This window comes from Berghia stephanieae, chromosome 3 (genome assembly GCF_034508935.2).
Source record: "Berghia stephanieae isolate SIO BIC M18660-M18661 chromosome 3, UCSD_Bste_1.3, whole genome shotgun sequence".
NCBI lineage: Eukaryota > Metazoa > Mollusca > Gastropoda > Nudibranchia > Aeolidiidae > Berghia > Berghia stephanieae.
In genome coordinates, this window is record NC_088362.1 from 43,258,951 (window position 1) to 43,275,658 (window position 16,708).

Below are 16,708 nucleotides of genomic sequence, written 5' to 3' on the forward strand. Positions count from 1 at the left end.
TGTCCATCCTTACTTCAAATACTCAAACACAAGGAAAAGAGGTGATGCACAAGAAAAAACTTCTGTAACTACAAAGAGAGAGAGCTGGAGAAATATGGCCTACAGCCCAGCCTTATGTCCCAAAAAGAACAAAGAGGAATACGGCAAATTAAGTCATAGGGCACCAAGAGACTTGAGCACATGATGTCTTACTACTGATTAAGACCTAATGATGAGCAATTGCAATTGAAACCATTATTAGTTGAGGTTTAGAGGGTAACAAACTTACTTGTTCATAATATTAACATTTGAAAATGTAACAGGCGCCAAAGAAAAGTAAAACAAAGAGGGATGGTTCACTTATGTATATTCCAAAGCCATTTACCCTTGTAAATTGCCTGAAATCACCTAAATTCATACAAGGGCGTTGAAAACCAGATTTAGCAAAGACTTGGAGATCTAGATCTAAACGTCATCATCTTATCATTATCGCAGTTGGTGTTTTGTTCTGTAGTTTTTATTTTTTATTTTCTTGCTTATTTTTTTTTTACAGACAATCAAGACATTCACTGAAAAATTGTATCTCTCTTTATTGTTTTTTCCTCATCTCCAAAAACAAACAAACAAAAAAAAAAAAGAAGAAAAGAAACAGCTTCCAAGAGTTCGAAGAAAGCATCTTGGTGGGGAAAAATGCCATTTCTTAATAATAACTTTAGATAATGTGTAAGGCGGAGAAAAAGTAAACACTTTAAATCATTTTAATTTCAAGCAATCAGCATTGTCAATTAAATGTAACGTTGGTGGACGGATGATAATAATAATTTGATTTCATAAATTTATAAGGGGGGGGGGGGGGGGGAAAGCCTCAATAAACACTTTATAAAGTACAAATGATAATGATCTATTAAAATATGTCAATAAAAATATAAAAACATATGCAAAATAAAAAAGACCGTACATGTATCACACTCGGAATATCACTTTCAATGTCAAAATGATAAAAGTGAGGACTTAATTCTTTTTTTTTTTTTAATTCTGGAATCATTGACTCTGAGGTATGGGAGAAAATTGTAAGCAATTGAAGTAAATATTTGAAAAATATGTAATTGATCCTCCTTCGATGGAATTAAAGTAAAAAATACCTCAAGAGAAATCTATCTTTACTATACCTGTCTTATCTTTTATGAATATAGAATAAAGTAAAAACACTTATTGACGTAAATATCCAAAATAAAGAAATGATTTACTGTAAAGCTCGGAATGGTGATAAAACCTCACAGATCTGTCTCTAAGCTGCTTAAAAAGCATAGCTTGATGAATATTTCAGGTATAAGAGAAAGAAAAGAGAGGAAGAATGTGCATGAAGATATCACAAAAGCACAAAATTAAATTCCATTCATACTCATACCTTGTATGAAAACGAATTGAAATACAGAGGAATCTACATTCTTTAAGTCAACTTCTGCTAAAAGTCATCACCTCTTGTTGGTCCCAAATTTTCTGTTCATTATCTAAAAACGTTCCATTGATAATTGATAAAGTCAACCAATCTCTCTGGTCCGACCGTGTTGGATTTATCAGGATTCCACTGTATGCCATAACGTCATAAAGCGTTTACCCCTCTTATCCTTCATGATTGTTTTTTCTTCTTTTCCAAAACTTAGAAATAAAATTGACCAACGTAATAAAAAGACATGGAAACGAACCCTCATATCACAGATAAATAGAAATGATAAGATGAGATTTAGCTTGAACAGATAAAAAGCTCTCCATTAATATTGATGAAACGGGAAGAGGGTTTTAAAAATTCCAGTGAGAAACACAATATCTATATATTACAGTACAGTAATTTCCAACAACTTCAGCAGTGTTGCTTTGCATTCAAAAAAATTATGTCAATGATAATTTCAATCAAGATTTTTAAAAAGAAAAGTCTATTAAATTCAATATATAGAGCTCACTATTATGCTTTATCCAAAATTCTTATGAGCCATTTGGTCTACAGGGATTTAGATTACACTATAAACAGGTTAAACCAAAATTCGATTTCAGTTTACACATACTGTGGTTTGAGATTACTCAATGAAAATATATTGTCCTTCTACGAGGGTGTGCTGATATATAAGTACCGTTTGCCTATAAATCAAAACAAATTTCAGGTACAATCATGAAATTTCACACACACACACACACACACACACACACACACACACTCAAACTATACTTCTACACTCATGTGCAACAACTAATTCATGTGACGTCATTTGGGCTCATAATTGAGTGACGTCACAACTTCACTAAGACAACGTGGTTGAGAAAACGGTGACACATAATGAACTTCTAGTCAAACAGCAGAAGAGTGCTGCGCAGCGAACATACATCAAATAATGAAGGCAGCTTATTGTCTTATGTGTATTACTAATGGTGGTGTTCGAAAGTGGATTAGAATTTTCAAAGATGTCCCATCAGAAATAAAAGTGTTTGACTGCGACCATAATGGCCTTTCTGCAGATATGCCTTTCTGCATCTGATTACGAGTAATCAAGGAGCAGTTGACTGTATAATTAGAGTAAAACAAAAAGATGTCGCTGATGAAGTTCGAATTTCAAAAGAACGAGTACACCATATTGTGAGATCTCTCTTGGGTTACAGAGAAGTTTCTGCATAATGGGTCTCATGACAGCTAACTTCAGAAATAAAGCATGACAAGAAAAGAGAGACTTTTCTGCAGAAAAGTGTGACAGATGATGGATCTGGGTCCACCACCAAAGTGCAGTCATTGGAGTACAGGCATAAATCTCCTTCAAGCCCGAGAAAACTCAAAGTAAATGTCTCAGTGAGAAAGGGCTTGTTTACCATTTTCTGGGACATGGAAGGCATAGTTCACATGGAATTTCTTGAACATGGGCAAACAGTGAACTCTGAACAATATGTTTCAACTCTACAATCCCTCAAAAATAGACTCGCACAGGTTTGAGGTGATTGAGATTTGATATTGCAACGTGACTATGAGCGACCACACATTAATTGTCAAACCCAAGACTCATTAATTTGGTTCAAACTTTCGAACCTACAGCACCCAGGATATAGTCTGGATCTTGTCCCATCTATTTCTTGTTCCCGAGCTCAAGAGGTATCTGAAAGGAAACCGTTACAACAGTGACTTGGAGGTAGTGGCAGATGTTCGTTGATAGTGCCTTACAAAATCACCGGGATTCTTGGCTAACAGTGCACCAGCTAGTTCGAAGTTGGCAGTTCTGTGTTGCTCGTGTTGGCAATTATGTGGAAAAATAAATGGTACGGTACATAGCTGAGATTCTAAGCTTTCTTTTCATGTATTATGTTTGTATGTGCTATTAAAAACAAAAATGTTATAACAAAACAGTACTTATATATCAGCCTTGTAATTAGTGTTGCTGTTGGCTTACAATCCCTTATAAAGTGCTTTTAGTACATTTAGTAGATGTTGCGCTATATAAAACTTCATGTTTGTTTTTTAATAATTGCAGAAAAAATTGCAGGATAAATGGTCCAAGTTCATTTAACTTGTTTCTGTCCTTCCTGAATAACTTCCCCTAGATCATAAATTGAAAGATTACAACATGAACTGAATTGTAAAAAACCCAATGAATACTAGGTATCAACTGTTAATTATTTAATGAGAAGGCATTTTTCCCAGTTTAGCTGTGATATGGGGGTTATTACTTTTGAATTATCAAGATTTTTTTGACAATGGCAAAGAAAAAAAAATGGACATCTCGGGATTCTTTTCCAATTATTTATCACTTCAGTTTAACTGTTTGCGATTTAACTGATATCACTGATTTTCAATAAGTTTTCGAAGACAATTACCCAAATAGTCTCTTCCTTATTAAATTTTCGACATAAAATGAATTCAAGATTTTTAAGAGTTTCAAAAACAGAGGGACTGTAGCAATACTGACAGTGTTAGAAAAATGAATAATATTCAACAGCAGAAAGGCATGCTTAACAAGTTAGCACTGACCCTCATTCTACCCAATTTCTTTAACAAGAGCATGGCAGAGACTCAGAAACTGGAGTTTAGAATCATTAACCACATCATGAAAAGTGTTATTAAGGTACATCAATATAATTTATTCATCATCTAAGAATTTACCCAAAACAAAATTGAGACCTATTTGATTTGTTATTAATAATATCACATGTATGTAGTGCTTATCCAGAGACAATCTCAATTTAAATATTTATATTTCCAGCTGTACAAAAGGATGTCACATGTTGACTTTTCATGCCCTTGTAGAATGGAGAACCTCCAAATTTGACAGTTGACTACATGACAAACACATGAGAATACATGTTTTTTAAAAACTGACTCTGGCTTCAACGGTCACACCATGTAATTAAAAAAATTTTTTTTTCAGATTATCATATATTTTAAAATATATTAAGACAAACTCAGGCTCTCAATAAATGTTTTGGATAAAGCGTGCTTGAATTGATATATACAATTCTCGTAGATTAAACTCATTAAAAAGGTTTTTATGAAATTTATGTACATTACTGCTACCTCCTTCTATATTACTCGAGTGTAAAGAATTCGTCTTTTACAACATCTGATTATATCGTTTTGTTTCTCTAGAACCAACGATTCACTCTGAAGGTCTGTTAGAGAGAGAGAGAGAGAGGGAGAGAGAGAGAGAGAGAGAGAGAGAGAGAGAGAGAGAGAGAGAGAGAGAGAGAGAGAGAGGGGGGGGGGGGGTGGGAAGAGAGAGAATTGGAATGTTTATGAAGTTGCACCAATATCAATGAATGATTCAGTTCATAGTCAACAAAACAAAACATAAACAAAAAGGATATATTAATGAAACAAATCAACATATCATGTTCAACAATGGTCATATAAAACATGTCAGATAAAACTAACGCCTAACTCATGTGATCATTTTCTTTTCATGGCAATTAACTGGATTTTTAAAAAATTGGTACAACAAAATGTAGCCCTTTCTGTATTTTTAACATTTGCACCTTTATTAAAAATAAACGCCTACATATTTATATCCAAAAAAAAGACGATGATGGTTGACATAATGTCATTTATCTAGTCTTTATTTACAGTAATTTTGTCTATCTGTAAATCACAAATAGACAGAGACCATAAACATCTATTTCTATTATGGAGACAAAATCTGCTGAGGTAAATTTAATGTTTAAAAACTTATAAATAATGTCATACATGACTAAACAGAGTATTTGACAAATGTATCGTCAAAGTACGTAAATTTTATGATCTAATCATCTCTTACACAGATATTCATTAAATATTACAAAACTGTCTGTAAAAGAAAAAGTCATGACACAAGATGGCCGATAATTTCACCCATTGCTCGCTATGAGTAGTCCTGTGTGCGCAATTGAGTGCTAGTTTTCAAACTCTGCCTACTAGTATCAGGTATGGTTTGCAACTCTAAATTAGCAAAGTTTGCATAATTAATTCGTTTAAAATTAGTTTCTCTTGGCCTTTAAGGCCATAAATACATTAATGCAGCTGAAGTTTATCCTTGTTTCTGCAGCATAAAATGGACAATAACAATTGTTTGCTTCTCTTTAGACAAGACACTAGTACATTGCAAAATATTTTCTATTAGATTTAACCAAACCTAGCCGCCTAATCACTGCTAGATGGACAGAAAGGTTAGAGTATTGAATTCAAAGTTTAGATTAAACTCATGTGATGTGATACAGTGGAACTCGGATACAACAGGGATAGTGGGAATAGCAAAAAATTCCCTTTGTATCCGTTCTGTAGTCATGCATACAGTATTTGAAGGGAAGCATTACTGAAGGTAATAAAAAACGAAAAGAAAACACATTTCGAGTTATCTCCGAGTTATCTCCCTAAGTAAATAAATCAGATGACATGACTGTGATTTCCATCCATCCCTTTAAATGCCCCCAGCCTCCCCCCCCCCCCCCCCTCCCCACCATGACCATCCCTCACCCCCTCTACCATTTAATTCAGAACAAAAGGCGAGATGGAACAATGTAATGGTTAAATTCTACCATCCTCCAACACCACCACTGACAGTCCTTCAACTACTGACTGCACTTCAAAACTCAAGAAGCGTACCTAATCAGTCACAAGTCGCACAACCCTCACTCTATGCCTAACACATTAGGCCTAAGTGTATCAACGTGTTGATCAGTCAGTCACGCGCCTCTCACTAGCCTTTTTTGTTCATACAATAACTGCAATCCGCCCATCTCGGTTCCCCCATAAGTTATCTGTGCCATATGTGCTTTCCTCTTTTCTTCTTGAGTAAGTAGTTTTTCTCAATTGGGTACTAAACTTGCAACTCAAAACCCTGTTGTAGCCGTGCTCCAAGAAATATTTCCCTGTTATAGCCATGAATGATTTATATGAATTACAAAAGCCGTAGAACTGGGATTTTTAAATTTCCCATTGTAGCCAAACTCCCGTTGCAACCGAGGCTGTTATACATGAGCTGTAATTATGAAGTTAATCAACAGTTTACTGTTTTAAGATTGGGTATCTGACATTAATTACTGAAAATAACTATAAAATTTTGAGAAAAAGTAATTAATAGACAAAATTTAGACTCTTAAATGTTCAAGCTAGCTAGGTAAAGAGTTGCATTTAAAAAAGCGAGCTTAACCCAAAATTTAAGTCTACCACCAAAACCTTTTATCATGTAATGAGTATAATAGAAATCTTAAATTATTCCCAAGAAAATGAGAAAGGTTGGACGTAATCCTTGGTCATGAAACCAGGCCATGTAATATCCCTAACCAGAGTTCAGGCACTTTTACAATATTTCATGAACACCCTTTGTACTGAACCATTCAACCAGTCATATCAAACGAATTTTTTTAAAAACATATCATTCCACTACTATCATGAATTATCTACACTGCAACTAATTGTATTCAGAACCTCTATGTTCCTGGGCAAGAGACCAAGCATTATCATTGGTAGCAGCAGCATTTCCTAAGGCCAGTGTGACTATGGAGGCCTCAGTTTGACCGGACGGGTTTGACTTTTTCTGAGAGGTTGAAGAAATCACCTGGTGGACCAAAACTGGTGTTGCCCCAACAACAGTGGGCCCAGGCTTGTGACAACTTCCACCACTAGCAATGGGAGGGAGGGGTTGTTTGACATCAATGTGGAGATCCTCCTCTTTTGACAGAGACTGAATAAAAGGCGTGATGTCAGGAGATTCAGATCCACTGCTACGATTTCCAGAATTCAGACGAAGAGCGGGGTTGGGTGGTTGGGGCTGCTTGATTGGAAGAGAGTCGGCACTTCTAGGGTGAATACCTATGACAGGCCTGGAAGAGGAACTAGGTTTTTTGTGGCCAGAGTGTCTCATGCGAGATGCAGCAGAGCCTGGACCTAATGTACTTCTCTCTCTCTGAGGAGGGGTTGGTACATAATGGTGGTGTGTTTGAGTCTTTTGTTGTGCTGAGTCAGGATTTAAATATGGAGGTTGGTGAGGGTTAGAGCCAGATGAGGCTACAGCATTGGTATTCGTTGAACCTGACAGGTTGTTGTTTTCCAGCCGACTTTTCTGTTTGAGGCGGTGGAGCTCTGTGGTAAGGTAAGCAATATTGTTCGATTTGGCCTCTAATTCAGCTTTCAAGGAGTTTGTCACCTGAATGGATGAAGAAAGAAAGCATAATTCTATTTATTTATTGGCACTTGAGACACAAGCTTCTTGTCTTCTAGATATTTTTAAAAATCCTTTTCCACACATATTATTTATCATGATTGAAATCTAACAGCTGTGAATCTTTTCCTTTACAATATCATTACATGGCGTGGAGCAAATCATATTCCTATATTGAAAATAAAACCTTATCAAATTGTACCTTGAATATCTCCAATCCAACGAAACACTTGAGTTCAATAAAACTCTTAAAGTCCCTGTTGTTTGTTTCTATTTGGCAGCACTAAAGCCACCAAGAATTCAACTAAGTTCATAATCACACGCCTCGGTCACAATGAATAATTGATGCTTTATGGAGACAAGACTGGCATAAAAAAAGTTATAAAAAATCATGCATCACTTTCTGAACTAAGTAAGATTTCTTACACACCGGCATTGTCTAGTAAATCACTTTCACATAATAATGACACACTAACAATCAGAGGACAATGAGTTGAGTGTAAGTGTATGACAAGCAGCAGTGTGAGTGTGATTCAGAGCCAGTGGAAGTGGCAGCAACACTCACAGTGACATAATGGGATCATTTTGTTTCCCGATGTAAGGCTGTGTTCACATGGTAGATGTAGGTTGGGTGTGTATGTGTGGCTGTCATGAGAGGGAATGGGGATGGGGGTAACATGAGGAAATGACCTATTAATCTTAATCCATTGTCTGACCAATGAGTGTTGTTTAAACACAGCCAATAACAATGCAATCACCAACAAAATAAGATGCATGACCTAAGAGAGAGAGTGTGTGTGTGTGTGTGTGTGTGTGTGTGTGTGTGTGTGTGTGTGTGTGTGTGTGCCTGTCTTAGTCATATTGATTTTGATTGCTACCTACAATTTCATTGCACTTACATTCACTCAATCAACATGTCTTTCCTGTCTAAATTGTAATTGATCTTCTCATGATGACATCCACGAAAAGCGAATCGCTTTAGTTTTGAGATAAAACCATTTCCAACAGTACAAAGAGACTTTTTTATGACATCAATATGATAAAGATTGAATAAAAAAATATCTTTTTTTAAAATGCAACAAAATAATGAAAATAAAGAGCCATTAACCAACACATTGGTACTTGTGGGGCCATGTGGCAATTAATTTTTCCCAAATTTAAGTACTTAGACGGTTATATTCCTTGTATATTAATATCAAAACCTTATATTCGATGAATCCTCAGTTATAACCTTCAATGACCTCCAGTCTTGTCCACTTTATTGTAACCAAGGTAAACTGTATTTCTTTCAAATCATATTACTCCCCACTTAAAAGAGCCTCTTGAGAAAACTGTTGTCGAGATGTTGAGACAAACAAAAATTTATAACTGAAATCTAGGCCGATTTTCTGAGTGCATTGGCACAGATCGTCCTTTTAATATTTTAAGTCATATGAAAAATAAATTACCTGTGAATGTGCTCTACTTTCTTCAAGGAATTTCTTCCTTTGGGTCTTTGCTTCTGCTTCTAGACGTTCAATCTTCTTGTCCCTCTCAACCATTTGTTCCTCCAAACTTGCTATCTTATTACGGGACATTTCAAGTTCCTGTTGCACCTGTTGCATTTGGGAATCAACTGTTCCTGAAAAAAACCAAAAACACATTCTTTTTATGTCTGTGATTCAAAAATACTTAAATGGTCGAATATAAAAAATCAGTATTATCATAAAGCAAATCAAGTCTTAAATTATAGTTTAAAAAAATAAAAATAAGATATTAAATTCATTGACATTACATCTATGTCCTGAGTGAAATCATACGAAGTGAACATTCCATTAAACTCATATTTGTCGAAAATAACAATTCAAATTCATAAATAAGGGAAAAGGTATTATAAACGACTTTCGAAAAACTCTACAAGGTTTGAAATATTTCAAGTAGGTATCATACATGTCAAAACATAAATTATATTGTGAGCAGAAAAAAAAAATTACATGTAAACAAATGTTTTTTTTATCAAAATCATCTTGCCGTGTTAAGGTTAATGGAGGTATTCTAGTGCAAAGCAATGTCTGATATAAATTCAAAACAATTCACTGGTATTTTTTTTAAAATAAGGGTGTTGTAAAAGAAAAAGGGGTGCAATGCTTTGGGATCAATGGGGTTGTTGCCTATACAGTCACAATGTTTTAGAATGGTGAGATCATTGGGGTCGTGACTTATACCGTCTCTGTCAGGATTAAAGGCATAACCCAACATGCCTCAAACATCATGTGCCTTCAATTTCTTATCCCAGAATTCTGGAACAACCTGCAAAAATGGCAACCTTAGTCTCTGGCATGTAACATTTGTATGCTGCTCTTAAGTTCATGCTATAATGAAAGTTAAAATTATTGAAAAGGAGGTAAGAACTGAAAGTCAAAGGAATGTGACATTATATCAATGTTACCCTATTGTCGAGAAATGAGGTCAATGTTGTGCACAACTAATTAAACAAAAGTCATCAAAACCATGTCAACTGTCAATGCAGAATTGAAGATATGCTGTCACCCCTAAGTGGAAAGTGGTAGCTACAGTTTTTCTGTGGTATTCATCTAGAGACACCACTTGAGATAACCCCCCCCCCCCCTTCCCACCTTTGGAGTGGACTGTCATTATGAGAAAAGAAAGTTTCACACCTCCAGAGATGAGAGGTATACTGACAGTGACCTCTGAGGGGAATTTGTATTAAGTGCATAACCTATTCATTAGTGAGCTGGGCAATGTCGTGACAACTATCTATTGGGTATTGTCTTTGCAATTTTGATACGGAATTTCAATTAAGAGAATTCGGGAAGGTAAAAATAAAATTGTCAAACCTTGTTCTAATAAAAGAATAATATAATAAATAAAGAATAAATTTGTATCCTGGGATTACATCCCAATTTGTCATGTTTCTTGAACAGGGAGGTTCCTAATTTCATGGTCTCGCTATATATTTACTGATTTACTTTCTTAACTTTAAATTCCCTTAAGGCATGCAACAATCAAACACTGACCTGGTTCGTCTATTGTGAGACCATGCATTGTTAGCTGGAATGTGAGATCTGTGAAGAAAAAAAAAAGGAAAATTAATATGAAAAATTAAGCATAACTTGAACTTTAATAATAATAATAATAATAATAATAATAATAATAATAATAATAATGATAATAATAATAATAATAATAATAATAATAATAATAATAATAATAATAATAATAATAATAATAATAATAATAATAATAATAATAATGTATACTTTATTCATCCAAAAAAATGGAAATTCGTTTACAGACGTGGCATGCATAAAATGTATAAACACAAAGTTGAGAATCTATGGCGACAATGTATACATATATATATATATATGCAAATGCACAAAAATGTAAAAAATATACAACCAAGAATCAATAGCGACACTTTATATATTAATTTGATAAATTGAGATATACCATACCTCTAGTCCGAACTAGTGTGTATATCTAAAAAACAGTATTTAATTTAAATCACAGTTGCACATTAAAAATTCGAATACCATGTGTCAAAAATGAATTAAGGTGATGTGTTGTCTTTGTTTTTATAGATATGAGGCAATGGCTCCTCATGGAGAACTTAATATATTTGTGAAGGGGGTGATCGCCATCCTTCATAACTTTCTCCATTTTACTTAGACGAAATCTCTTGAAATGAGACACAATAAAATGCATTCACCAATGCATTCAAAATTTGTAGGTTTTATCGTCCCACGCATTCCCAAAACAAGAAAATGGTATAACTTATGCAACAAATGCATTTAAAGGGAGGAACATTGTACAATTTACGCAGCAATGTACTAGATTTACTTTGATTTACTAAAGAAATAAGTTTCCTCTCTGATTTCCAAGTGCAGGCAAATATTAATGCACATGGTTGCAAATCTGGAAGTCCCATTAAAATGTCATTTTAATATCTTTATAAAGTATAGATTAATCCTTTCTTTTTTAGATTATTGGTATGAGGCAGCAATTAATATACAATTGGCTTTAAACGAGGGCAAAGGAATTGCAATTATTGCTTGGCCACTTCCCATCTCTTTAGAGATGTTGATATAATCTTCCATTCCTGTATACTGGTTCTGACTCTGTACTTGTTCAACTGCGTTGAAGATGAAGTCTGATAGTTCTGATTGTTGAATTTAAGTATTGGTTAGCTATCCTCTTTATCTTTTTCTTGTTTTTGAACACGATCCTCTTCCTCTTACAAAAACATCGTTTCTCTTCAAGCATAGTTTCACAGACCTGCCAACTTCTATGAAAATTCGTAGAACTTAGAATTTTGGCACTTTCTGCAGAGCAATATAAGCTTTTCAAATTCAACAAATCATGTCAAAGATGAAAAAATGTAAAAGAATTTTTATATGTTTCATTCAGGGGTCCTGATTCTGACCGAAAGCTACACAGCCAGGACAATAAGAGTGTTACGAGAAAGACCATTGTATCAAAAGCATTTAAAAGGGAATATATTAACAATTAATTTCTCAGTCAAGCTATTTAAAGGAAAGACCATTGTACCAAATTCTTTTAATAAAGAGGATTTTATAGGGCAGCATTTAATGTGAGCAAAAATGTTTGTATCTTTACAGTATACAGGAAACTAGACAACCGTTTTTTTTTTAAATCAAAAATTATATTTACTTCTTCAATTGTAATTGTAAGTAGATAAATGTAAACTCACCCGTGCATCTTTTCTGCAATATGGCTATTTCTTCATGAAGAGCCTTCAATGTAGTAGCATGCTCCTGCTGCATGAAGAGAATAGAACTCTCCAAGTTCCTTTTGTGAACGGCTGAGTTTTCCCCGCTCATCTTGATCGCTTCTCCTGCACAATTATGTAGAATATAATATGTATACAATATTTTCTTTTGTTCCCGATGTATCTAAATTAAATTTCAAAAGTTAATTATCATAATCCAATCTGATGACAAGTGGTTGATTGAACATGATTGAGATAAAAGGGAACTCCAAATACATTTCTTGATAAATTGTAATGATGCACTTTATATTAACTATGCCCCTAGCAAATTTGCTTTTCTTTTTTATATTAAAAAGAAATTAAAAATTCATGGCAATTAAAGAAGTAGAACTGGAAAAACACAATCGTCGGCATGATAAACAGTTCAGAATGGAATGCACTATCAAGTTTTGAAGTGGAATGGGAAGAAGTTGATAAAACCCACTTGACAAAATCAACCAGGCTAAAGCTTCCATGTTCAAATTAACACCTAGCAAAAGATGATCTACATTGTGTGATGCATGGTAGCACTGACACAAATTGCACGGAACACAGTTGATGGTGATATTTGCAAATCGTGCTAATTGATATAATCACTAGAAGTAAAAGCCTTTTTTAAAAAAAGTAAATGGGGCGTTTAACTTAAGTAATAATAAAATAGGCAGTAATGCAGTATGAACAAATTAACACGGAATCGGAAATTGCATGATTAAATCAATCAAGTCTGAATTAAAGTCAAACATGGTTGTAAGTTAAAGTCAAACATTGTTGTTGACATAATCAACTGTTACTGTTACATCTTTGTTTTTGATAAATAAATAAATATATATATAAATCTGAAATCTTTTTCCTATCTCCTTACTTTATAAGACTAAAGTTGAAGTCATCTTTCCAAATGTTGTTTTAGGCTTCATGTAGATAATAATATATTGTTAGCTAAATTTAATTAATCTTTCAATCCTTCCAATATATGATATAGACGAAAGAATAATGATAAGACAAAGGAAAATAAAATTTAGTTCACTATCACTTATTTACCAGTTTAGTCTAAAGTCTGTGAATGAGATTTTTATTTAAAAATCATTATAATTTCATTTTTATTTATTCAATTATCCCCACTCCCAGCACACACACTTTTAAAAAGGGAGAAATTCCGTAAGCCAAGCTCCTCGGTCTAGCATCTCTTTCAATTTGTATTTTCACCGTGGATTTTTTGTCGGGCGTTTATTTATTCAATTTTCTAGTAGCATTTTAAAAACGTTAGAACAAATCTAAGATAGAGATAGATTAGTGAAAGCTTAAAATTTCCTTATATTATATTTATATTAGGCACTTGCAAGAAGTAGCTCTCGCGAGTTGAAAACAGGCGAGGATTTCTGTTTCCGTTTTTGAGGGGAAAAAATTTAGGAGTGATTTTAAAATGTTCATTCTTCTTTCTCAGTGGAATGAAATGGCATGTATTATATATCATTGGAAAGGGCATAAAATTCTACATACAATGATGCTAATATTATTATCTTTTTATATCATGATTTTGAGAAATCTTTGTGTAAAGAGAGTATATGTGTTTAAACGCTTATAACTTTTAAACCAGAGATGGTCCTTCTTAATAAAAACAAGTCCTTTTGAGATACATATTAAAGTAGCTTCTCTAAAAATTTCAGAGCAAAATATGTTTGCACTCAAAAGTTAGAGCTCCCCAAAAAACAGTAATTGGCCTCGATTGTTTACAGAAGCTGCCATTTTCTTATACTGATTCACTTCCTGTCGTCTGCTGCGTTTGAGAGATAACTTCGTCAATCCACATCAAAACTTTACATCTTTATATCTTACAATATATTCCATTTATGGAAGTTATTTTTGTTTTAAATTATTTAATTAATTGGCGTTTTCATGTCCATGCATTCATTTCATAATTTACAATTCTCTTCCTTTTTTTATTCCGATTGATTTTTCACTGTTGATTTTGACGTTTTTCATCCTTTGACGGACGTCTGTCCAATTTAGGGGAACGGGGAGCGGAAGTTTTTAAAATCACCTATTTTCGATCATTTTAAACACAAATACACCACCTCAAACATTTATCAGTCCATATCTCTGCTTTTATGAGGTCTATTTTCATTTTGAAAAGTTCAAAGTGAATAACTAAATGACGCCGATTCAGTGGTGTATTTGGTCTATCTACATGTGAATAAATATTTAATTGTCGACTTTTCCAAAATTCCAATAGGTCATTCATTTGCATGTCGTGATCTATTTTTCCTTGATTTCAGCTGTTTCAGCTCTAAACTATACCTTTCTCTCTCAATAAATAATTATTTTTCTGTTTGCAATGTATTACAGAGATGTTGAATTACCACATGTAAAAATTTCAAAGTTGTATCTGAAGCCGTTTCTGAATTATACTTGATTATCCATTGGGTTGCTGTGTTTTGGTCACATATTTTCCTATAAGCTTCTATAGAGATTTTTCACCACATAAAAGGTCATAACTTTTTAACTAGTTGAGATAGAGCGATAATTTTTTCACTTTAGTAAATGTTTCACTCCCCTTTATTTTTCTACGCTAAATTAATACCGATATCACTATTTTGACAAATTCTTGCAAGTGCCTATTTATATGACTATTGTTTTGGTTCTCCACCGCCATTTTAAAAAAAAGGATTGAAAGGTAGTTCCTTTAAGGTCAATTGGTTAGTTTGAGGTCGGAAGGCATCCCCTTTAAAAGGGTGAACAGGTGAACGATTAAATGAGGGCTCTAGCATGCTGTACTGTAGAGTAGGAGTAGGGGAAGAGCCGCAAAAAATTGCAAATATGAACGACTGTACGATTTGAGTCTGAGCAAGATTTATATTTTTGTATACACCTGTTAAGAAAAGGGGAAAAAATTTATGCAAATCATACGTCTGTGTGCAATCAATCCCACAGTCCACCTATTAAATACAAACCTAGATTTATTAAGATTTCTTCCTTTATGACAGCGAATTAACTTGGCATCCTTTCCATGACAACCTGATGGCAGCCATATTTAGTTTGTCCTCACGACAAGAATGTCGGTGCATTGTGGTTTATTTCTAATATTTTTTATCAATCATACTTTTTAAATTCAAGCTATTATAATGGTTAATGATTACTTAATTGGATATACTGATTCATCAAATTTAAAAAATAGTAATAATAATTTTAAAATATAAGAGATTATCAAATCTATTTTTATCTTTAGGAAAAATCCGTATATTCGTTAATGATTTTAAAACCTTTATTTTCTAAAGAGTTCTTATACAGTGGTCTACGTTTACAAGAATTGTCGGGAATCAAACAGAACGCGCTTGCAAGCGGACATTGACTTTTTGCTCTGCTATTGTCAACCAGTCTCCAATATAGCCCATATAGTTTTCATAACTGTATACACTTGGCTGCAGGCCTGGAACTGCCTCATGAAAATCTCTCTCTCTCTCTCTCTCTCTCTCTCTCTCTCTCTCTCTCTCTCTCTCTCTCTCTCTCTCTCTCTCTCTCTTGATTGCTATTACTATGGTTGCAGGTTTTTTTGACAAGCTTGCTATGTCCATTTCATCACTGAGGTGTTAAGAATATAGAATGAGTATAACTCATGATATTAGTGGATAGAATCGGAGAATATGAATACCATTCACACAAAGCATTTTGATCGGTTCTGTAAACCAAGGTTATTGGTCTCTCTCTCTCTCTCTCTCTCTCTCTCTCTCTCTCTCTCTCTCTCTCTCTCTAACTTTTAAAACGCTGATCAGACAATGATGATGATGATGATGATAATAGTGATAGTGATAATGATGATGGTTGTGGTAGTAGTAATGCCATTCATGATGATGTGACGGTCAAAGGTTTATCAATCGAGAATTTATAAGTCGGTGTTTACAAGCACTCAAGAAAAAGTATATCTCTTGGGACTTGTCCAAACAGACCGTAGTCGACTTCAAGAGCATAAATTAGTCTGGTGAGTGTCTAGAGAGTGAGAAAGAGAAAGAAAGAAAGATCAACGCAAGTCGTAAATTCGTTTACCGCCCTTTGGAAACGTCATGAAATCATCAGATAGCCACGTCACAATGCAACATTCCACCGAATGCTCCACGTCTCCCGGACCGTTACAACACTGTGTGCAAGAGGATGACTGCGTCATCAGTATACGTTGGTGCAGAGTAGCCACCGCTAGACATCCCATGGGTAACTATGCTTTTTGCTGTTCCGGTCAGATATCCAATGCCTCCTTTTACTTCCAGATCAGAGGAATGTAGTTCCCACCCCGAGGTACCGC

General features: G+C 34.2%; 1 protein-coding gene across 1 annotated transcript; it reads right to left on the reverse strand.

Moving 5' to 3' along the window:
• Positions 1–549: 549 nt before the first annotated feature.
• Positions 550–15,469, reverse strand: LOC144967779 (uncharacterized). Its single transcript, XM_078905410.1, has 5 exons — positions 15,366–15,469; positions 12,361–12,504; positions 10,664–10,711; positions 9,095–9,267; positions 550–7,631 (listed from the first exon to the last, which is right to left on the reverse strand). The coding sequence occupies exons 2-5, from the start codon at positions 12,488–12,490 to the stop codon at positions 6,897–6,899; spliced, it is 1,086 nt and encodes a 361-aa protein (XP_078761536.1). The 5' UTR covers positions 12,491–12,504; positions 15,366–15,469; the 3' UTR covers positions 550–6,896.
• Positions 15,470–16,708: the final 1,239 nt, after the last annotated feature.

Excerpts from the sequence above, each read along its gene's own strand:
- LOC144967779 (XM_078905410.1), bottom strand. The coding sequence starts at position 12,490 with ATGAGCGGGGAAAACTCAGCCGTTCACAAAAGGAACTTGGAGAGTTCT. Across the intron at positions 9,268-10,663 it reads TCTCACAATAGACGAACCAG|GAACAGTTGATTCCCAAATG; the intron begins GTCAGTGTTTGA and ends GGTTTTTTTCAG. Across the intron at positions 7,632-9,094 it reads AAAGTAGAGCACATTCACAG|GTGACAAACTCCTTGAAAGC; the intron begins GTAATTTATTTT and ends TCATCCATTCAG.